At 36.7% G+C, this 22,199-nt stretch overlaps 4 protein-coding genes across 4 annotated transcripts in view; 1 reads left to right on the top strand and 3 right to left on the bottom strand.

The window, feature by feature from the left end:
- LOC135682065 (transformation/transcription domain-associated protein-like) overlaps positions 1 to 910 on the bottom strand; it is a 66,432-nt gene extending 65,522 nt beyond the window's left edge. The window contains exons 1-2 of the mRNA XM_089112980.1: positions 754 to 910; positions 201 to 294 (exon numbers count right to left, since the gene is read on the bottom strand). Coding sequence (XP_088969106.1) covers positions 201 to 276 — 76 coding nt within the window. The 5' untranslated portion in view covers positions 277 to 294; positions 754 to 910. The remainder of the gene's footprint in view (positions 1 to 200; positions 295 to 753) is intronic.
- A 2,174-nt stretch (positions 911 to 3,084) lies between these two features.
- LOC135681859 (uncharacterized) lies at positions 3,085 to 8,089 on the bottom strand. The gene is made up of 5 exons (XM_065196484.2): positions 7,685 to 8,089; positions 6,783 to 6,861; positions 6,178 to 6,204; positions 4,654 to 5,853; positions 3,085 to 4,349 (listed from the first exon to the last, which is right to left on the bottom strand). The coding sequence occupies exons 2-5, from the start codon at positions 6,847 to 6,849 to the stop codon at positions 3,703 to 3,705; spliced, it is 1,941 nt and encodes a 646-aa protein (XP_065052556.2). The 5' UTR covers positions 6,850 to 6,861; positions 7,685 to 8,089; the 3' UTR covers positions 3,085 to 3,702.
- A 966-nt stretch (positions 8,090 to 9,055) lies between these two features.
- On the top strand, positions 9,056 to 15,092 carry LOC135681854 (uncharacterized). The gene is made up of 2 exons (XM_065196481.2): positions 9,056 to 9,375; positions 10,632 to 15,092. The coding sequence occupies exons 1-2, from the start codon at positions 9,333 to 9,335 to the stop codon at positions 14,357 to 14,359; spliced, it is 3,771 nt and encodes a 1,256-aa protein (XP_065052553.2). The 5' UTR covers positions 9,056 to 9,332; the 3' UTR covers positions 14,360 to 15,092.
- A 1,949-nt stretch (positions 15,093 to 17,041) lies between these two features.
- LOC135681864 (coiled-coil domain-containing protein 12) lies at positions 17,042 to 21,844 on the bottom strand. The gene is made up of 7 exons (XM_065196491.2): positions 20,389 to 21,844; positions 19,374 to 19,423; positions 19,055 to 19,152; positions 18,667 to 18,728; positions 17,871 to 17,905; positions 17,675 to 17,751; positions 17,042 to 17,500 (listed from the first exon to the last, which is right to left on the bottom strand). The coding sequence occupies exons 1-7, from the start codon at positions 20,473 to 20,475 to the stop codon at positions 17,430 to 17,432; spliced, it is 480 nt and encodes a 159-aa protein (XP_065052563.2). The 5' UTR covers positions 20,476 to 21,844; the 3' UTR covers positions 17,042 to 17,429.
- Between the last annotated feature and the right edge of the window lie 355 nt (positions 21,845 to 22,199).

Here is a 22,199-nt window from a genome sequence, read left to right as displayed (position 1 = left end):
TTTTTCAGTGTCAACTATTTAAAAAAATGAGAGGTGCTTCCTATTGCTGCTAGTCTTGTTGATTAAAAGCTTTGTTACCCACCATCATGAGCCACAACAAAAAACTGTAGCACGAAAAACATTACAACTTTTCTAATTGGCACATCAAGACTGAATAGGAAATTTAGTTAAAATCAATTGTTTATATCTTTTATACTTACGTTGTGTCTGATCAGCAATTATATTTGCATATTGGTGGAATGTGTTAAAAATAGTTATGCTTTCTTGTGACGACATTGCTCTTTTGAAATGACACTAAGAAACAAAGTTTGTCCACAGTTTCATGAAAATTCAGCTTGATATAAAATTAGAAAGAAAAAAGAAAAACCTGTGAAGCAACGTTCCAGAAAGGGCATATGCATTTAAATGACAACTCATATTCTAATCTGAGTTTTCTTTATTTACCATAAGATGCCATGAACTACATTTAGGTAGGTTATGCAACTGAGCTGGCCAAATATGCTTTAAATTAATGCCTTTTGGAAGACAATAAAGTGAGTAACAAGAACATTCAAAGATTTCTAAAAAATTATATTCTTGTTTTACTTTCAATTAATAACAACATATTACATTATCATGCTATTAAATATTTGTTATGACAAAATAAAGGAATAGTGATCTGGCCTAAAAATTGGAGGTCAGTGTAAAAAGACATAAATTTGATAAGATCGATTGTAGTTTTCCAGCAAGAAATAGTTTTTTGCATAAGCTTACCTAAATTTTTGTTAATGTAGCAGGCATTTGCAGTTGATGATTCGTCTTCAGTTTAATTTTGGCATCCTTTAAGCGAGATCAAGCCCCTCTCCATCTTTTGTACTCCTCATGCGTGAGTTGAAGCCTCAACAAGGAAACGCACAATTAACGCGGGTTGCCCGCGGATAATTTTGATCCTTGTTATTGAGGGTCAAACTTCAAGCGGGATACAGGGGTACAAGTACGAAACAAATCTAACTCTGACTTAGGTTTTCTACGCTTTCGTATCGTAAGGGAGAAATGGCGAAATATATGAAAGTTATGTTGATCAGTTAAAATATTGTAAGATAAAAACATAATTAGAATAAATTCTCCAATTTCCTTTAAATAAAAATTCGATAATTACAAAAATGAAATCAGTTACTTACCTTGGTAAACAGTGGCGTAGCTTGACCTTCCAGACTAGGGGGTGGAGGGTCATTAATGGTAAAATTTACCAACGAAGACAGATAAAGCAAAATAAATTTAAGTTCTAATTCATCTACTGATAGACGACAAACCAGGGATTTTTTGCACTAACTGAAGATTTAACGATAAACACATGAAAAGTTGGGAGTGTCACATCCCAATCCCCCCCCCCCCCAACACCCCACGCTAGCTACGCCCCATCAAAATTATTGACATCATGGCGTTAAGGTGAGCGCTGAGCTACTAAAAATTTATTCTGTCTTGCTGTGAAGATGTGGGGCCTAATACATCCAAATAAATTTCAATGACTGATGGTCCAGCTAGGATGTGGCTAGTATCGGCAGTTTGACTTCCCGCAAGAAAATGGAAGCATTTTCTTCATACAGCTACCAGTATTCTAAAGATTTCAAGGCTGATTAAGTGGAACTGGATTGAAATTTCTTAGAAAAAACTGTTTATCTCTACTTGAAAAAATTTCTGCTGATATGTGGCATGTACTGAATGCTAAGTTCGGTTCCATACTATGGTCCATATCTCTGATTCTAAATTTTATTTCAAAGAAAATTTCCTATTGGCTTTTCGGTCAAACATTCAAAATGGCAATGTTCTACATTATCGATAGCTTGCTCTAGAAATTTATTATTGCAGGTATCAGTTTCTTAAATGTTTATCCTACCTTATACCAAATTATCGAAATATATGCAAAGTTCAGGTATCTTTAAACTGCCAAGCAGTTCTTACTTCTTTTGATGATTGCATGCAGCAACCAGTAAAGTTTCAGATAAAAGTTCTCCAATCATTGAAGGCCAAAAACGTTTCTTTGAACTACCGTTGGTCAGGCAGGTTAAATCATCTGATATCCTTCCTATACCCGATGATATCATAATAGACAACTTGGAATCGATTGCAGTGGTGATTGAGTTAGTATCTTTAATCTAAAGAAAATATCATCATTTTCACAAACTGAACTTGAAGCTAAAAGGAATCAAGAAAGTCCTTTCCTAAGATTATATAAAAGATTTTCTGCATTAAATATAATGCTTTTAAAACTCTTTCCAATTTGCCGCCCCCTCCCTCTCATAAGGATTTGCGATATTTCATTTCACAACTTTGGTGCTATGAGAAATGGACCTGACCCCCACCCCTTTACCTTTCTCACATTATTTAGAAAAACATTTTGGCGATTTTCATTACCTTAGGAGAGTGGCAATCCTTCAAAAATGTCTTGGCTATCGAAGGCATGATTGTCAATAGCCACACAGGCAGCAAATTTCCAGTGCCTTAACTGTGCAATGCCCCTCTTGGTCCTGAAAAGTAAGACTCTTGGTTCTGTGTTCTGTCCTATTGCATGCAGAAAATTTCAATATTTATCTTTATATTTCTGGTTCCTTAATTATTTGCTTAGATAAGAAAAACTTCCCAAGCAGTGGCAGGGACGAGTATATTGATTAACTGAATCTCTGTTTCTAAACAACGCCAACATTTTGGATTGCAAAACTTCCATGCTTTTGTGTGTTCGAAATGTTTTGAATCTTCCAGTGTCACATAAATTTTTCTTCATTTTTCTTTATTTATTTTTAACATATTGTCTTACATACCTTTTGCGTATAATGAATTTATATGATTCTTTTCACAAGAACAGATTTGCATTAGTTTACTCATTCAAATGCATATGACATTGGTAAATGAAGAAAAGTTTTGCAAATGAAGGAATAATCTTTGTTACAGATATAACAAAGAAACTAACCTGAACGTTTTTCAAAGGTGTCAGTAAAGTAGATGGTAAGAAAAATCAGCCCCTTATTTTGGATTTTCCTGACAGCCTCTAGTAATTTCCTGACAGCCTCTAGCAAGTCAGATGGCTTGGAAGTCAACCAACAAATGTACCTTAAATCGTTCGAACAGATACCTTTATTTGAAAACAGCTTTTACTTTACAAACTCTGTATGTCGTCCTAAATGTGCTAAAAATGTCACAACTAAGGATACCTAACTATATTTACTCGGCCTGATATGAAAACATTTAATTATCAAAATACATAATGAATATACGAGTCAATGAACATCGACGTTACAAATTCTGCAAAAGGTTTATACCGCACGTCGAGACGCAAAGTACGGAAGCACTTAATTACGATGCACTTTAGAATCTTCATTCGTTGCTCTGAAGACAACAGTTAACGTTTTATCGACATATATTTTACACTGAAAATTCTAATTACACTGGCTTCCATTAATGAGTAGAATTGTAATGCTTTTCCTGTGAAGCTGGATGATTTCTTCAAAGATTCCCGGTATAATGTCTGTATAAGCTAATAGACTGACTACAAAAATTATCACTTTCGCAGCCCCCAGTAAGACAGTGTTTATGATGAAATGTCTGAAAACCTGGTGTGTATTCACCAACTGTTCCTGTACGTGACGTCATAACGCATAACGAGTACACAGTATAATGCGACATGGTTACATAAACAAGCATTTTCGTATTACTTATTTTGTGTCTCTAATCATCGTAAGGATGTCTGAAGCCATAGGGCAAATGATGATCATAGTGATAGTAATAAGGTCTTAAGATAATGTTGCGTTTGTAGTATTGTCCTTGCTCTTGATTGCTATCCATCGCCTCTCGTTCTAGGCCTTGATTCAGATAAGAAGGAATTTCTTGGCGATCATAGCTGTTTTGCTCCGATGGCATCATCGGTTCGCTGTTTCCACCGTAGTTTCCTTCGTGACCTTCATCGTATTGGCTGAACGACTGCTCCTCCCGTTGTGCCTCGGAATCTAAATTCTCCATCGAGTTGAATTCTGGCCATTGGGATGATTGCTGACGACTATAACTTTGTTGAGGGTAGGTTGTCTGCGAGGGGGCGTCAAGATTACTGACCATGGTTGCTGGTTCTGCCGAATCGATGTTGGCGCCAAGAGAAGCCCCGTATCCACCCCCAGCTAGCCTCTCACTGAGCTCCTTGCTGAGCTCATTTTTCATACTTCCATGACTGTATTCAGCAGATTTTAGCTTTTCAATTGCTTTGAGCCCAGTTGTTTCCCATCCTTTAGCTGTTTCAAGAGCATCATGGTCAAAATCAGTGAGCTGGTCCATTACTGATTTTGACTCAGAGGGCGGTAAAGGATTTTCAGGGGCTACACCACCTTAAATAAAACGATTTAATATTATCAGGCTTTTCATGACATAACAGGTAATGAGCCAATTTGACTAGGCAATGAATAATGTCAAGATAACAAACTTTAACAGAGATTTTTCTGGATCTTTTTTCAACTCGTGGGTGTTCAGATCTGTTTAAACATTTATATTAAATAAAGATATTTAAAAAAGAGCTCTGTGCATAAATTGGAGGCTTTAATGCATAACTGCTAAGTTTTAATTGTATCTAAAACTTGCAAAAAATTTGAGATTTCTAAACTCAATGTGGCAACCGACATTGTTCCTTCATACCTTTATTCAGTTTGTCTGTTAACTGGTCGAGTATTCCGCCAACATCCTGAGGCCCAGGCCTGTTGGAGGAGCCAGCAGCAACGGGTTTTGGAGCCATGGCTCCAGGTTCTTCTTTGTTGAAGGAAACTTGTTCCGGACCACCATTCGTGGGATCAACTTTCATTACAGGAAGACCAGCTTTGTCGCTGCCTGTTTTAAGATCAGGCATCTTTGGTGAGTCTGGACCAACGGCTATCTCTGCATATGGGTCAGCTGCCGCTGTTGCAGCAGGTTTGGTCGCCGGTGCAGCTGCTGCAGGACTCCCACTTGACTCCTTTGCTGTTGATCCTGTAGAAGGGGCTGATCGAGTTGATGCATCCACGGATGTTTTATTTGACGGTGTCAATGCCGCTGCCGGGTCCGCAGTTGCTTTTTCATCGGTTACTTCAGTATTTGACGCAGGCTCGGTATTTTTTGATGCTGTTGCCTGCCCCAAAAGTTTTGATGCCGAATCAAGAGATTTTATTGCCGAGCTAAGAGGTTCCAAAAGATTGGATGTTGATTTTGCAGTACCCTTTTCCTGGTTCTCTGTCTCTTTGGATAAAGAGCCTTTCTGCATAGAGGGACCGTCATCTATCGAAGTATCTATCGCCTTGTGAGTGGCTGCCATTGCTTTGGATTTTTTCATTGCATTCTTTGTTTTTGCTAATCTAGGCTTTGGCTTATGTGATCTCTTATTCGCGTTGACATCAATAACTCCATGTGTTTTAGCAATAAACGTTTTTGCAGCCGTTCCCGGTACTGGAACTGTACTGTTGTCGTTAGCATTTACATTGACTGCAGTAGTGTTGGTGGCAACTTCCTTATTCACACTCGACAAAGCTGCTGTTGCATTCCCAGGTGATGCTGCAGTAGCATTCGCTGGTGCTATTTGGCTGTTAGTTTCATTTTTAACTATTGATGATCTGATGGCTGCTTTGCCAGTCTCGACAATTGGCATTTTATCCACATCATCTTCATTCACTATTTTTTCGTCTTTTATTTTGCTTAAAGTCTGTTTTTTTGTTCCTTCGACATTTTCAGCTGGGCTCTCATTGCACCCTTTGTCGATCCCGGATCTTTTGACCCCTTTAGAAAGAGCGTCCAAGTCTGCTAGCAAATGAGCATTGTTATCTGTGCTTTCGACTGACGATCGAACGGCTCCTTTAGCCTTATTGCAACCTTAAAGGAAAACATCATGAAAGGAAAACGTCATAATGCAAATTTACAAGTCATCTACTACTGGTTTGGAAGATGGCTAGGATCTTAAAAGCTTTCATGAACATGGATTTATGAATTCAGCCTCCTAGAGAAAATACAATTCATACACTTCATTTAAAGTTTGTTTTGGTATTATATTCAGCTTAATGTTTCTTTTAATGAAGCTTGAAAAAATTGATAACTGATTCCTGTATAATTTCAAACTATTGAGGAGCTGATCCCTGCTGTTACATGTCATTAAACCCGACGACTGTTACCTAAAAGCAACTCATAAAAAATCCTTACCTACGGCTATTTTTTCTTGGACTGGAGCTGTAAGATAAAGAAATGTTATCAAAAACTGAAAAAACGTTAATTGCATTAGCCAAACAAAAGGTCTTAAATTGTCGAAAGTGTCAAACTGTATAAAAAAATCCAAAAGTTTTATGTTTCCATCTCTATTTTTGTTTTAATTGTATTTTTTTTACTATTGTTTTCTTTTAGATACTTTTCCATATAGAAGCTTGATTGCATTAAATACGTAGCTATTAGAGATTGATTATCTATTGTAATATATTTTTCTCCAGGAAGTAGGTTCTTTTACATTTTCAACAATTCTCCTGATTTCTTCTCCAATTTGACTTCAAACACTACTGAAGCATTTCTTATTTAAAAAAAGATAAGTCACTATCTTTAAAGACATAACCGTTAGCTAGATCTAATGATTATATTAATCTTTTGAGCTAAAATGTTCTTCTTGTTTCGTTTTTTGAAATGGCCTGTTTGATCTTCCTTCATTCCAACTGTAAAGATTTTGTTATAAAGAAATTATGTTTATTCGGTATGAAGCCATCTGCAAATAAACAGGCACATTGAGGGCTTATTAAAAACATTATGACGTAGAGACATACCTGAATACGAGAATGAAACAACTGCAGTAACAACCAAAAATAGCAGAGTTAAAGATGGCGGCTCCATTTTCTGTGTTTCCTGTGCAACATATAAGATAAAAACCAACTTAGGTTTAAACACAAGCTTAAGTTTTCATTTACTAAAACTTGCTATAAGCAAACGCCTATTTTCCTTTACATATGTTATTACAAATGCGAGCTGCTCTTTATTGACGGAAGTATTTTATAGAAAAGAAGGGAATTCTTGTGGAATGAGAGCTGATAAAACGTTTGGATTGAAAACATCAATCGGAAAGCATCATAAACACCAAATACTCAATGACGCATAAAGAAGTTTTGTCAAATCTTGAATAACTGACTCGACGTGCTATAGAGCCCTCATCAAAATCGATAGCTTAGAATGCTGAACGAATACTTCTATATTGATGACATGGTGGAAGTAAAAAATGATGATGCTTTAGATGGAGTTTATAACATGTTGAGCATTGTACTGAAAATTCAACATTGATAAATGGGGAACTCAAGAACTTATAAAAAGGAGAGTAAAAATGAATATTTTTACAAATACCCCGGGGTTGTTTAATGAAATTGGGGAATAGTTTGACATTTAAGAGCTTCTCGCGTCAAGGGCTCTCATGATTAAGTTAGGAATAGTTTTTAAGTTAACTGTTTATATCCTGTCATCTGATGGCAACGCAATCTGGCTTAAACATTGGCATATAGAATTTGAAAAATAATATTAAAGAAATATTCATTCAGTAAGATTTTGCATAAAAAAGTTGATTGGCTTCAATTAATAAAATTTAGTTGCCGCAGACAAATGCTTTGAGAATTTTCCTCTACTATAGAAGATTGATGTTTGTGTATTGTTGCAAAGAGAAGTACATTTGGATGGGTTTTACCTTCACAATGGCAGCTAAGATACTCTGCTTCCAGACGTAGTTTACGACTGCATCAACAACTTTGCTCAGAAACAACCTTTCCGGTTCACCTCCTTACTTTGGCTCTCATAACCAGCCAAAATCAATGTTACTTGCAAACAGAAAAACTCGAAATTCCTCTGTAACGATATTCTCAAGCCACAATATCAATACCACGAAAAAATCAAGCACAAATTATAATATATTGTAAATTTTACCTTATTCTACATTAAAGTTTTGAAGCTAATAGCAAGTTTGTGCTTGAGCGTGACGTAATATTGTCGAACAAAGCAGATCAGCGAAGCGAGTGAGCACAATTGCAAGTCTTCTCAAGCTAACGATACTGCGGCCAACAGGTCATGCGTTCAGTAGTTTGCCTGCACAAATTACAAACTGTGCGTTGAAAAACCGTTAAGGTTTCAACAACGAGTCTTATCATTGTGATCAGATAAAACAGTAGAAACAATGTACGGTGCTTGCGCGTTGAAAAGGGAAAGGTTTCCTATTTTCGTGGAGACAGTGCCATTTTTACAATTTCTTTCAAAGATTTTAGAGTGTGGATCGACACTTTGTCTGCAATAGAAGAAGGTTTTGTGTAAAAATTGCAAAGTTGCTTACTCAAATAAATATTCTCACCACCTTCTTCTGCGGTGTTTTATTATTAGTGTATCTATGGTTGACAATTTCGTTTAGAAACCAAACTCAGTATGGGCACCGACAGCATCCCAAACAGGACCCTTTCCGTTCCGAAGAAAGATCTAAACGTTTAAGCCTCTCATTGTCACGAACACGTTAGGGATACAGTGAAAGAGAGAAAAGTAAGATCATCCTTCACATTGGATTGCCTGATATTTTAAAAATATCTAATCTTTTAAAATAAAAAGATAGTTATGAATAAAATGCGACAGCTCGATTGCAAGTTTGAAGTAGTAACACTTAACCTTTCGGAATCATTTATTTACAAACCAATGAAATAACATGTCCTTCATGACATGGTTTACGGAGACCAATTAAATCTATGAATTTCCTCTGCCCTTAGATAAATGCAACCTTGTCTTGCTAGCATGCTTGCTTCCAAATTGCCTTACAACGGTTGGCTGATCTTAGCTATGTGTTTGTAAATTTAATGTTCACTAACAAACTAAGAAGATCGCAATAAATTCATCCTTCAGTTTTCATTCTACACGAAATGAATATTTAAGTATGGAAAAATGAACGTAACTTTTCGTAACAAAAAGTACAATGCAATATATAAACGAAATCGCCAAGCTGAATTAGCAAAATTGGTGCTCTGATCTAATTGTAAAAAGCAAAACACTCATGCATAATTAATGAGGTCTGCCGAGAATTTGCATCCCTAGGCCTTTGTTGAACGCTCACAGAATCACGCTGAATCTTGATTTTTCAAAATAAATGGAGAAGATATTGCTTTCGTTCAAAATTTATTGCAACAGATAAAGAGACAAAACTTCAGGAAAAAAGTGTAAAATTTGGTGAAGAGTGGACAAACAATTCAAACTGTTGTCATATGATCCCTTCGCAGGATTTTTTACAAGCGTGTCAACGAATTTTTAGGACTTCAAATGGATCCAAGGCTATGAATGCTGATGTTTGTTTATGAACTAAGAAAATGGAAAGAAGATACAATTACTTATGGATAGTGATTATTTCAGGTAATGCTTCACGTCTTAATCATCAGCAATAGATATATTGAGGATCTTTCACATTAGCAAGAGTTTACTGAATTGCAGGGGCTTGTACACCTTTATATGTGGTTTTAACATCCGTTGATTTGATATACTGTGTTAAAACTAAACAGCACGAGTAATTGATAAAGCAATGTCTTTTAAGCAGCAGAGTTTGCTTTTCCATATAACAGTGAATAAATGTGCGTAGCAGTAGGTACATCGAAAGAGAAGACAATATCATTGCTGAAATCGTCCTAAGACTTAAAGGTCCTAGATATTTACTTTTCTAACTAAAAATCTTTATAAAATTTGAAAAGAACATAGAAAGTATTATTACACAGACAGTACTAGCACTACTTCTTTCAACCCGTATATGGAAGTAACGGAGAATAATCCGGGCAACTGACAGTAAACTGCCCATTAAGACCGTGCTCGGATACATTTACTTTGTAAATGTTACATTTAGTATGTAAATGTTGCCAAGTAATTCTGTTAACGTGGGTATGTAGTTTTTAGAGGAGTGAAAGTAAAACACAAGACTAAATTAATTAATGAAAGAAACAAGACCAGTGTGTATTACAATGCAGATGTTGAACAAGATGAAGTCTATAGCAACAGCCTTTGGATTTACAATATTGTACAGACGTCATCAGCACTATTGAGCTTTATCACTGAACACACAGCTTGCCTTTGAAAATGCACTCCCACACCCGCCAGTCATTACCATGTTATCCAGATCCGACTGGTCTTAGGTTCTTCACATATGAAATGTCATTTTAATTTTAAATTTGATAAGGCCACCCTTTCATTTCCACGTTTAATGATTTGTAAACCAGTATTTTGAAATTTGGGCATGCAAAAAACGAATACAGAGCAATTAATAACTACAGAAGTTTGTCTAATCTAAATAAAGATACACTTACGCAAACTTGTCTAGGTTTCTTATATGATGAAGAGACTAAACTCGAGTCAAATTTTGAAAGCAAAATCTAAAATCTTGCGAAAAATTCAACTTGGAAAAGAAATCGATTTGAAAAAATAAAAACAACACAAGACAGCTCATCTCAAGGATTGTACCCTGATCCCTGATACATTATGCCTCGCTCATCAGGAACAGTATGGCTGAAAAATTTATAGTAGTATATGCACTTAACCCACTGCGATGGGGTGGGCCTAGAGTGTGTTGTAAATAAATCACTGTGTTCACTATTCTCTCTTAACTGTTTTTTATTGCACTTTAGCCCTTGCAGCCATCGTGTTATGCAAAGACAAAACGTCGAACACCACTATAGAGGCAACAGAAGGAAATTCTGTGTCATCACTTGACCAAGCGAAAATCATCACAAAGAAAGACTTGAAGGCTGACTTATCGAAGAAAAAGAGTTACCTTCGGCGCTTCGCACAGTCGTGGAAATACTACGCTAAAGCTAATGATATTGCAAAACGTGAAAAGTTACGAAAAGCACTACTCGACGCTCTTAAGTCGATGAACACAAAGAGAAAAAGTACTGTGACGTCACTTACTCACGATACAGTTGAGAGGATTCAGCATGCAGCCAGTATGTTGAAGGAGTTCAAAAGAATGTACAGTCTCTCTAATGATGTAATGAGTACGTGGAAAGATTACGAAAGTGCCCGCAAGAACCTACTGGATATCGGTAAAACACAAGCGGGCAGTGATATTTTGAAGAAATACGTGATTCTACGTGATGAGGTGTCAAACAAGATTGCAAAACGAAACCAGATTGCAAAGCCAACCATTGTAGATGACCAAGATATACAAGAAAGCATTGAAAAAGACAAAATAGCTAGGCATGGAGTAGCCTTGAAATCTGGTAACCTTATTTTTCAGAGGGCAATGACGCCAGGCACATTGCAGATACTGCGACCAAATACAAATAGGGACACAGAAGCAGAAAAGAGAATGGAATTACTATCAGATGCAAAAGAAGCAGCCAGACAGGCGTATTCGAAAGCAAAAGAAGCAATAGCAGCATTGAAAGAGAAATTAAAAGGTGCGTCAGCATCAACAAAATCAGCTGAAACAAATGACAAAGGAACAAACAAGAAATCCATTCTAGCGGAAGGAGAAAACAAGGTGCGGGGGGAGTCACTTGGACATGTGAACTCTGCAATGGCAATATCAAGCATGATTAAGAAAGCTGAGAAAGAAGATCTTGCGAACATTGGTGGCTTAACAAATTTGTTTCAGTCTAAAACAAACCAACAAACAGGGGCAACACTAGGTAAAAGCAACGAGAAGCAAGTAGTCACCAATAGTAACGAAAAGCAAGCTGTTACTAATAGCAACGAGAAGCAAGTAGTCACCAATAGTAACGAAAAGCAAGCTGTTACTAATAGCAACGAGAAGCAAGTAGTCACCAACAGTAACGAAAAGCAAGCTGTTACTAATAGCAACGAGAAGCAAGTAGTCACCAATAGCAACCAATATATTCAGAACAAAACGTCAGAACAAAGTAGTCACAAAAAAGAAATGGCTCAAAATGCACCCAAGGCAACGCCAACAACATCGATATCCTCTTTGATGGACTCGTTGGCAGAAGCAGATGAAAGCCAGCAAACAAAGGCACAATCAAAACATGAAAATAACACAGCTGAAAGTCCAACTAAGATTAACCCATTGTTTTTGGGAGCAACCAAAGAAGCTTCAAATGATACAAAGACACAAAATCAAGCTCAAGACAATGAAAAGGCAGCACCTAAGGTTGTCACTAGCCAAATTAAAGCCAACGAAACGAAGAATGATACTTCTATAACACCAGTAAATACATCAGGTGACCAAACGGCAGCAATAATGCTAATGAAAAGTATAGCAACCGAGCACAGAGAGATGAGAATCAACGGTGTTCAACAACCAGAGCAGCAAAATATCTCACGAGTTGATGCGAGCAAAAACAACGCCAGTACTTCCACAAACAACTCGTCTGCAGCACCCAGCACTGTCCAAGGGACAAAGAGATTCCATCTCAGTGAAGTTACAATACGCGAAGAAGTTGCAAAAACAATAGATCGTCAATTGGAAACATTAAAGAGACTTCAAGATGCCAAAAAGGCAAGAAGAAGGTACGAGACTGCGAAAAAGGAGCTTCAGTCCAAAATCAAGAAGCTATACGACATGGCAGTATCCTTTGAAAAGCCAATAAAAGACGCCCAAGAAATGAGGACAAACATCGATCAGACGCCGGATAAAGACCAGCATCCTGGAGCAGCATTAGCAGGTATTAGTGACAAGAGGGTGATGAAAGTCAGTACACCAAGTGATGATAGCGAGCATCATGGCTTCACATTAGGCGTTATGGACAGCAAAAGCAAAGCACATATCGTCGATATAGAAAGCAAGTCTCCAGAAACACTGGTGGAAAAAGTATATCAAGTAGGGTTACAAGGTAGTGATACTACGGAGGCAGCTAGGAAAAGTGGAGTCAAGGATGAGGCGTTGAAGTCTTTAACAGATGCTATCAAAAATGACCTGAAAAAAATCGAAGAGAACCAAAAACGGCAGCGACAAGAGGAGCGCCAGAGCACGGATTTGAAAAACGTGATTGGGCCGTTAATCTCAAAGTTTGTGGATGTCAAAGATAGTCATAAGGAAAAACCAACGGAGAAAGCAGTGACAAAGCCAGAAATAGCTATGCAAGCTTTGGGTGAGAAAAAGGATGATGCGCCTCCGAAGGAAAAGGAAGATATATCAACAAAAGCAGAAGATGCATTCAAGGAAGTTGAAGATTACTTATCCAAAGCACTGAAACACGTAGCAAAGGAAGCTATTACTGAAGAAGGTGATTCAGGACAACCCCCTGAATTCAAGGAAGCGAGCGCTGTTGTTAACGAAGAAGATAGTGCGAAGATCAAGTCACAAACTACCAAGGCAAACGACGGGGGAGTAAATGAAGATAAAAAGAAAGAGGAACCAAAAAAAGAAGCTGACAAAAAAGAAGAGAAAGATGTACAGAAAAACGAGAAAGATGAAGATAGTAAAAAGGAAGAGAAAACTGAAAAGCCAGAGGTTAGTGCCGCCGAGAAACCAAAAGAGGAGGGTAAAGATAAAACTAAAGAAATGGATAGAAATGAGCGACTTAGAAAGATTGTTGAAGATGCAATGAAAGCACACGCCAAGGATCCTTCCAATCCACATCCAGTTGATGCTGAGTTGTTTAAACCAACAGCAAAGCTAAAGAAAGATGAGACAACTGCCAAAGTGACAGAAAAAAGCAAAAGTCAAGAGAAAAAAGTAGTTGACCAGAAGAGTGTCTCAGCACAACCATCAGCGCCAACGACATCAACATCATCTTCATCGTCGCCAAGCAGTGGCGTGATAAACAGAAGCAATGATGATGCCATTGCTAAAGCAGAACATCTTGAAGAACAGGCAGCAAGCTTGCAAGACACGTTATACAGCCAAGGTAAAGCGAACGATGCATACAAATCTATTGATAACGTAGAACAGAAACCACTGTTTTCACAGGAGCAGCAAGAGCAGCAAATGCAGCGAATGCAGCAGTATGCCAGTCCCGGTGAGCAGCCAATGTACCAAGGACCAGAGCAACACCATTCACACAGAAGACACCAGAAGAATTACGAAGAAGAAGAAGATGACAGGGGGCGCGACGACGATGATTATGATGATGACGATGATTATGATGATGACGAGGAAGATCCACGGGAAAGAGAGTATGACGATGAAGAGGAGGAAGAAGATCGCAGAAAGAAAAAATCGTTTCTTCAGAATATGCCATGGCCATCCCCGTATAGGAATTACCAGCGAGATCAGATTATGAGCAGAAATGCGGCGAAAAAAGAACCGGAAGCACCAATGATGAACACGGGAATGATGAATGATGCAGAGAGAGACGAATTGGAAGATACTAAGAAATCTGAGGTACCAAAAGCAAAAGGCAGCTTCATCAGTATGGCATCAACAGGGAGAAGCAAAATGTACATTCTTTAGACACAGTGAAGCCTCAACCCATTACACACAATCAAACACACATTTGCATGGTACAAATACGCCATACATGGTTAAAGTCACAGGGTCCAAAATGATACGCGTCATCGAGACATAAGACACAACTGCAGTTAAAAGTAAATAAAAAGTGTCTATTTCAGAACTCAACATGTTTGAACTGAGAGCAGGCTGAATAGCCAAATGCGAGCACAAGGCAAAGAACAATTGCCACATAATTAGATATGCCAGAGGCGTTTGGATCGTAAATGAACTAAGTTCTCCTCAAGTGTCAAGATAAGCCCTTCCTCAAACTAATTTGCTTTTTGCATATCGTACATGTTATATAGTATTTGCAATATTCCGCATAATTGAAGTAAACCATATTTACAATATATATATACGCTCTGTCATTTATTTTCGTATGAATAATGCCGTTTTGTAAATATTCATTTTAAAACTTCTGTCACTGTTGAAAGCTTATGAAATGATGTAAAACTAAAATGAAAAAATAGAGACTGACCAAAATATGTCCATACATATTCTGTAATAAAAATGTATAGCTATATTTTAATATATCTTTAATCCTGGAAAGAAATTTTCCAGGCTTTATACTTTGCTTTGATTAAAACCAACAGAGAATGGGAAGCAGAATATGTTATTCTACAATTTTGTAAGTAAAAAGTATATATCTTGTGTACATATATATTTTCAAAATGAGTTTTATTATTATATTTGATATATTTGTTATTTTTCAACTTTTACTATCTGCTCTAGGTCGTGTTTAATATCATAAAACAGTTGTCAGCTCTGCTTTGCTGAAAAAAATGACAACATTTGGGCTAAATGTGAGACAAAAAATTACAATTATTGTGAGCATGCTTACCAGGTTTACTTCTAGATTCAATCTTTTTCTACGAGATCTCGAATGAAACCAATTTTCAAATATTTATTAATCAATCTTCAATGAAAGCTATCAATCTTGAATCTGCAAGTCGTCTCCAAATTTCCATTGCCATCTCATTTATGGCACAATTCAAGCATTTAAAAGCACGGATTAGAAATTTTAAAACACAAGCAAGAATTACGGATTGCAAGAGAAGCTTTACCTCACTGAGAGATATAAAAAATCCTCCGTATCTTGTGGCAGAATATGGAGGCCAGTTGATTGAACTGGGGGTTATCTTGACAAATTTAGCCTGTTTACTATTTGAAAGGTATTGGACGGTTTGTAATTGGACGACCATTTGAGTTTTCAAAACATGATTCAGAAGTTGGGCAGCCAACATTTTCTCCAAAGCATAAATAAGCTCGCAACGGTAGTTCCTCTCTGTTAAAAATACAGTGGCTTGGTTACTTATGTCTGTGGATTCCAGTACTTTATGATCGCCAGATTACAAATTGTATTGTTTAGACTTTAGAACTGTCTTATGTGCATTTTGTAACATACCTGATAACATCTAGTTACCAGCCTTGAATTATCGAAGCTTACCTGTAGTTTGTATACAAACAAGGTCCATTATGTACGCCCTTTTCAGAATATACGTCAAAAACTGGTCGAAAACAATTTCGTGGTCAAAGTAGAAGCTGGACCTGGCTCAGTTCAGTTAGGTTGATATTGGTTTTATGTTAGATGTAGCTTTGACCTGTGATTATCTAAGTGTTCATTTCCCCAAATCAGGTTTTCTAGACGACCTTTCACATTGAGAAAATGGCACTAGGCACGATTGTCTTTGGTTTTATCATATTCCAAATTTCCCAACCTTTCCTGTACTAGTATATTTCTATTTATATTGACACCTCCTCGAGATTCCTACGCCTGGAATTACAGAGAGATGGCGACTCTCCTCACTCTGGGTGAAAATTTGACCATGCCAGGGACTCGAACCACGGACCCTTGGGTCTGTAGTCCGCGCCTCTAACAACTGAGCCATTCTCGTAACAAGTGCATTTCTCAATTGATGCTCTGTTTTTGATGACAAACAAGCTCAAATCTTAATATTAATTGAATTGAAAATTGAATTATGTGCCTTTAAAATGCCGGAAGAAAATAGCTACATGACTACAAGCTCTTTCCCCATCAAATCACTTTCACTTTTTTTATGTTTCTTAAACTCTACATCCCAGCTAAAACAACTGTAATCTATTGGCAAACTCGATGTTTTCCTCTTGACATACCTTAGCCAGTATGTAAAAGATGTAACAACATTTGCATATTTTAAGGTTTCTGAGTATTATGATAACGTGGTCCAAATTTATCTATATATTCACGACCTATCCAATTTGCAACTATACTGAAGAAACATAGGTCAGTTTTAATGCGTCATGCGTCAAACAGTAGATTAGTATGTAATTCATGCCAAGCGCATAAAACTTTGAGGGAAGAGCTGCTATATATTAAGTCGTTGTGAAAATTATAGCAAGCTGTGAAAAGATACCGAACGAACAGAGTCATCTCGAGCAATCAAAGGTCAAAAATTTTTCCCATATGTGGTTCCTTTTGCGGCACGGGCGCTGGATTATAGACGACACACCCATTTAATTTGTGTCTAAATTCTGCTATGTGTAAAGCTAACAAACCGTTGTCATAAACAGACAAGAAAACATCTTTATCTTTTTTTGTTAAGATCATCCTGTGGAGGAAAGAAAAGGGACCAGGGTTTCTGCACCGGAATTAAATCACTAGTCCAAGGTTTCAATACATTTGATAAATAATGAAACCACAAAAATTGAAGCATAACTAAGTGCTTACTAATTTTTTTCGAATGAAATATGTCCAAAATGCATTGCGTTGTCATAAAAAATATCGTACAATAACAAAGTATCTTTTGATATAACATTCTGTATCTTTTTGCTGATTACTTTAGGTAACCCAAACAATGTGACGGGAAAAGCAATTTTCATGAACAAATGACACTCATCCGTTGATTGCAATCTCTCTCTTTGCTGGTGGCAAGAGCCTGTGGTATTGTTGTATGACTTACTCCCAAACGCTTCATATTCGCCGTTGACTAACTTAGAACGAGATAAACAGCCCAGATAGCATCTTTCATCAGGTACTTTCGTTTTAACCCCGTTATTCGGCAAGATCCGTGGCTGCATTCACAGCAGAGGCCAAGTCTTCATCGCCCTCTGAAAGTCGTTCTTCTGTATGGACGAAAAGAAGACATGGAAATACAACAGACCATATAATATACAATTTCAGAGCACTTCCAAAAGATACTTAATTATATAGGAACTTAATTTCATGCGTATTCGTAGAACACATTTTGCTACCATGCAAATATATAATTTGGCAAATATTCAAGTGTAAATACTCACTTATGAGCTCCACAATGGCTCGCTGTGTTCTTCTTTGTAATTTTTCTAATTTTTTTGCAACATCTCTCTTTAGATCCCTTCAGAAGCAAAATAATCAGTCATTTCTTTAAAGCAAGAAAAAGCAATTTTCTTCTTTTCAAAAATAACTTTGAAAAATTACGGAAATAGTTAACAAAATCTAAAAAGCTCTTCTTACCAATCAGGTTTGCGTGGAGCAAGATTAGCAATGTCCTGCAAGGTGATATTAATAACATTTTGTCAATAACAGGTTCGCTGGAGAATAATCTGAGTCTACGAGCAGGGAAAATGGGATCAAACGAAAGTCATGCAGCAATTTTGATTTAAAAGAATGTCAAAATTATAATGAAAAACTGCAACTAAGGCTGTTAGAAGCAGGACAGTGTATTGAATGAAAGCGATAGAATAGGCAGCCCAGCCACAATGTAAATTTTGTTTTGGCATCATTGTCAATAAGCATCGATTTTGCACTCTGTCTCTTTGAACAAACCTCTTTGCTTGCACTTTAACTCTCATTCTGTATTTCTATTTTTTGGATCTACATTCAGGAACAAAATATGAAAATTTGCAAATTTTTATATGCTACCTGTCTTGACTAGGTATCAATTTTTGCCATCTTTGGCAGTAGTTGAAAGCAGAATGTGCCATTCAGGTATAAACCTTTACAAGTCTAAGCCTCAGCAGGTGAAATAAATTTATGTTTCCCTTAGAATCTTGAAGTACCAAGATTCAACTGTATCTTCTTCAAAAACCCAAGTGACAATGCTATTTCCAAATGCATAATGGAACGTGAAGCCCAAATACAAGATACAAGAGATCTGTTTTACAACTAGATCAGTCCATATTTTTCTTGAGTCATGTATATTACAGTATTAATAGAGTATTTCCTATTCTACAGGTTACAAATAATATTGAATTGAACAGAGAAGATGTATTTTGCTGACACAAATACAATTCAAAGCAGTAATACTTACAACTTCATCTATAATTGCCTCTGGTTTTGATTTTTCAAGATGCTCTTTGACAGATTCTTTAACTAAAAATTATTAGGATACCTCAAATTAGATAAAAAGTTTTTCTACAGATTTATTATACATATGTTAGAACAGGTCTAACTGGGAATCACTTTGTCAGACTACAACAACACAATCTGTAGCAAGAACTAGCTTCAAACAAAATATGATGATCATAAGATTAAAGCAACTTAAAATGTTAGCATAAAAAGGAGTAAAAACAAAACTAACAGCAGGAAAAATTTTACAATTGAGAAGGATGACAAATTCATAACAGGATACAAAAGTTTTCTTAACTCATATTGAATCAATTATCTTTTTCAATCAAGAGAAAAACCAAGATTCCTACCCGACAAAGGCTTTGCATCCTCTACTTTCTTCTCTTTTAGAGTTTCATCTTTTGGAACATAACTTCTAAACTTCAATGGCTTCTTCTTTGGTGCTGGTCTTAAATTGTGAATGAAGGTAGAAAGAAATTACAATATGTACTAGAAAAAAGTGGTTTTCTTGCATTAGATTATACTTTTAAATACACTTTTAGGTGTTATTGAAGGCCCTAATAGATCACAGCATAAAAAATACAGGTAGTTTTGAGCAGAAGCTTCATGTCTACACCATCACAAGCATATTAAGCAATTTATTAAGTAGGCAAATGAAGCTATGCTTACTGATCGTCTTGTTCTGTCTCTCCGGTTTCATCAGTTGATGTCTGGTTGCTCTACAACATTTTATTTATAAGATTATTTGATGATAGCATGGAAAAGCAGAAACATGGCAGAAACATGGAAAAGCTACAGTTTTTTATCCTTTAAAAACATTTATCATATAAGATGGCTTGCTTGTGTAAGTATTAGAGTTCCAAAACAGGACTATACTGCCTTTTGCATCCAAATGTGAATTCTTTTGGATTAGCTGATTTAAAAAATTACAATTCATTTATCCATAGCTCCCTAATCTTTCCATAAAATTCCATAGCTCCCTAATTCTCTGAGGTGGAATCCATGTAAGTTATGCTGGAAATATGCCATTGTACTACCCATTGTTCTACTCCAGACTGGAAACTTTGTTTCTTGCGCAAGCAAGTTCACATGTCTGGCACTTTTAAGAAATTTGTATTGTTAATAATGTGAAATAAATTCAAAAGAGACTCTGTGCAGTCAATATGCAAAAGTGCAGGGACGGAAAATATGTCCCAGGCGTGCGACAAAGTTTCTAGTCTGTGTTCTACTGTTTATTCATTTCTCAGGTGAGCCTTTCATGGATCCAACCCTGGCCAATCTTACCAGATGTACCATATCTAAATAGCATGGTAATATTCCTCACTGTTAAAAGTCTATCCCAACATATTTCTTCCTGTGTACAGAATTTTCTTTATAAACAACTAGGGCTAGAGTCATTTAGGCATAAAGATCAGCAAACAGTGACCTCTAAACAGCTTGCTGATGTCCAGCACATCCCCACAACAAGATAGAACTGAAAAAATGCCCCAGAAAAAATTAAACAGCCCTTCGTTTTTATTCCCAGTACATACTATCTTGCTTTCTTGAATAAAAATACTTTTTTCTCAATATGAGAGTGGCCTATCTGAATAAAAGCTTTTCTAGTTCGACTTGGAATTCTGACATTCTAAGAATTTTAAGTCTGAGCAAATTGAATAATAGCTTATGCTCAAAACTTGATTACGTCTTTTGCTTTTTTCCGTAGCTGCAATATCTTCTCTTTGCTTTTTCTCGCCGCTTCTTCTTTAGCACTAGCAATCATATCCGCCATTTTTGTAGTTCTTCAAGCCACAACAACAGCAACACCATATCATGCTCCACTTTATAAAATGGCGGCGTACCTAGCAAGGAGATGGATGCCTAAAGAATGGTTCACTGGCAGCATTAGGAAAATACTACAGTCTAATTATATATTGAGAAATGAAGTAAAAACAGTCTTTTTAACCAAGTCTTGGTCAAATATTCTACTTAAAATGGTTCCTGTTGCTGCGATTGAATTTTTCCGGGAGACGGGAATTCTATTAGCCGTACCAAAAAAACGAGTGAGTCACAGACGGAAAAGAATTCGAAATCATAGCAAGTTTCCCAAAAATCGCACAGATATTGAAACTTGCGTTGTTTGTGGGAGTGAAAAGCTACAAGGCTACTTATGCGGTCACTGTCTTGAAAACATCAGGGAAGAAACAGCGAAAGTACAGGCTGGATGGCCGAAACTAGACTCGCCTCAACCCCTAATCAGAGGATAACTAACAATAACTGGTTTGCCGTGGAGAAGTGAGATTGCATGACATTTAAGTTGGATTAAAGATGAACATTTTTGGACGTCCAACCTTATGAACAAATGTTCTTGATTTTTGTTGTGTGATATGTTCAGTTAAACGAATTAAACGAAAGTGTAGAAATTCCAGGGTGGGATCCATGTTGGTCAGTAAATTGTGAAGCTGCACCTAAGGTTTAACAGGCTAATGATTTTTCCAAAAAGTTTTATGAGACAATACACAATAGAACTATTAATCATCCTTTTTGCCAACAATGATTGTTTATATTGTCACACACTGGCCCAGGCACAAGCAATCATTTAAAATGTTTCACTTTTTTAGGCATGTTTTTTGTTCGGGAGATGAATCATGCCTGTCTCTAGACATGCACTAGCCCCCGTTTCAGGGTCATAGCACATGTGCATTATCACTTGAAGCCTGGAAGTTGTGTGGTCCTGGACCTGTGAATACTGAATGCTGTTAATAACAGCTCTGTGAATACTGTTATTAATGTGCATGTGCTATGACTCTGCAACACTGACTGGTTTAAGACGGTATTGTTTTGAAACAAGGGTCTGAAGGTTTCATCTCCCGAACAATTTTGTCACCTTTCATTTACTGCAGTCTTAAAATTGAATTTTTTACTTTATGAGGCCCCCTAGTACCCAGTGACCTAAAGCAATTTAGGCTCGCGATAACAAAAATGTGCCTATAGGGCCTGTTACATGAAAGGATGTTCAATAAAAATAAAACTATTTTATGCACAAAAATTTATTCTTTGAATATTCTTACTTGTATTTCGATGAAGAATTTTTTGAAGAATAATCCATTTGCATCATCATCCTATTGTTTGAATATTCTTGTCAAGGTGAATTAATTCAAACTAGCTTGATAATCCTTGCTTGAAGAACATTCAGACAATGGGAATGTGAACTCTTCTGTGCTTTGATTTGCAAGTTGAGCAACAGACAGGAATGAATATGGACACCAGCAAATGTTCTCAAGATCTTGTTAAAGTATTCTTGCAGAAAATAATTGCAAAAAGTGTAGCCCCAACTTGCTGGGATAGCTTTTTTTATCACAATAAAAACAAATACAAAAAGCATTGATCATTGTTGAGATTAAGGCAAAAAACATAACGTTATTGAGTTGCCTCCACACCCAACATTACAAATATTCCAAAACTTAATGCTATGAATACACTATACAGTCCTTTTCGTTTAGCGCGTGCGATCGC

The sequence above is a fragment of the Rhopilema esculentum genome, chromosome 16 (assembly GCF_057945365.1).
Source record: "Rhopilema esculentum isolate cy_ngs chromosome 16, ASM5794536v1, whole genome shotgun sequence".
Taxonomy (NCBI): domain Eukaryota; kingdom Metazoa; phylum Cnidaria; class Scyphozoa; order Rhizostomeae; family Rhizostomatidae; genus Rhopilema; species Rhopilema esculentum.
The sequence above is the reverse complement of the archived record's forward strand: the minus strand, read 5'-3'. Positions and strand labels throughout refer to the sequence as shown.

What these genes read in the sequence shown, in the direction of transcription:
- LOC135681859 (XM_065196484.2), bottom strand. Translation starts at nt 6,849, where the DNA reads ATGGAGCCGCCATCTTTAACTCTGCTATTTTTGGTTGTTACTGCAGTT. An exon ending in CCAAGAAAAAATAGCCGTAG is followed by an intron (nt 5,854 to 6,177) that starts GTAAGGATTTTT and finishes TTTTCCTTTAAG; the next exon opens with GTTGCAATAAGGCTAAAGGA. An exon ending in AACAGACAAACTGAATAAAG is followed by an intron (nt 4,350 to 4,653) that starts GTATGAAGGAAC and finishes GTTTTATTTAAG; the next exon opens with GTGGTGTAGCCCCTGAAAAT.
- LOC135681864 (XM_065196491.2), bottom strand. Translation starts at nt 20,475, where the DNA reads ATGGCGGATATGATTGCTAGTGCTAAAGAAGAAGCGGCGAGAAAAAGC. An exon ending in AGGCAATTATAGATGAAGTT is followed by an intron (nt 17,906 to 18,666) that starts GTAAGTATTACT and finishes ATCACCTTGCAG; the next exon opens with GACATTGCTAATCTTGCTCC. An exon ending in AGCCATTGTGGAGCTCATAA is followed by an intron (nt 17,501 to 17,674) that starts GTGAGTATTTAC and finishes TCGTCCATACAG; the next exon opens with AAGAACGACTTTCAGAGGGC.
- LOC135681854 (XM_065196481.2), top strand. Translation starts at nt 9,333, where the DNA reads ATGGAAAGAAGATACAATTACTTATGGATAGTGATTATTTCAG. An exon ending in ATGGATAGTGATTATTTCAG is followed by an intron (nt 9,376 to 10,631) that starts GTAATGCTTCAC and finishes ATTGCACTTTAG; the next exon opens with CCCTTGCAGCCATCGTGTTA.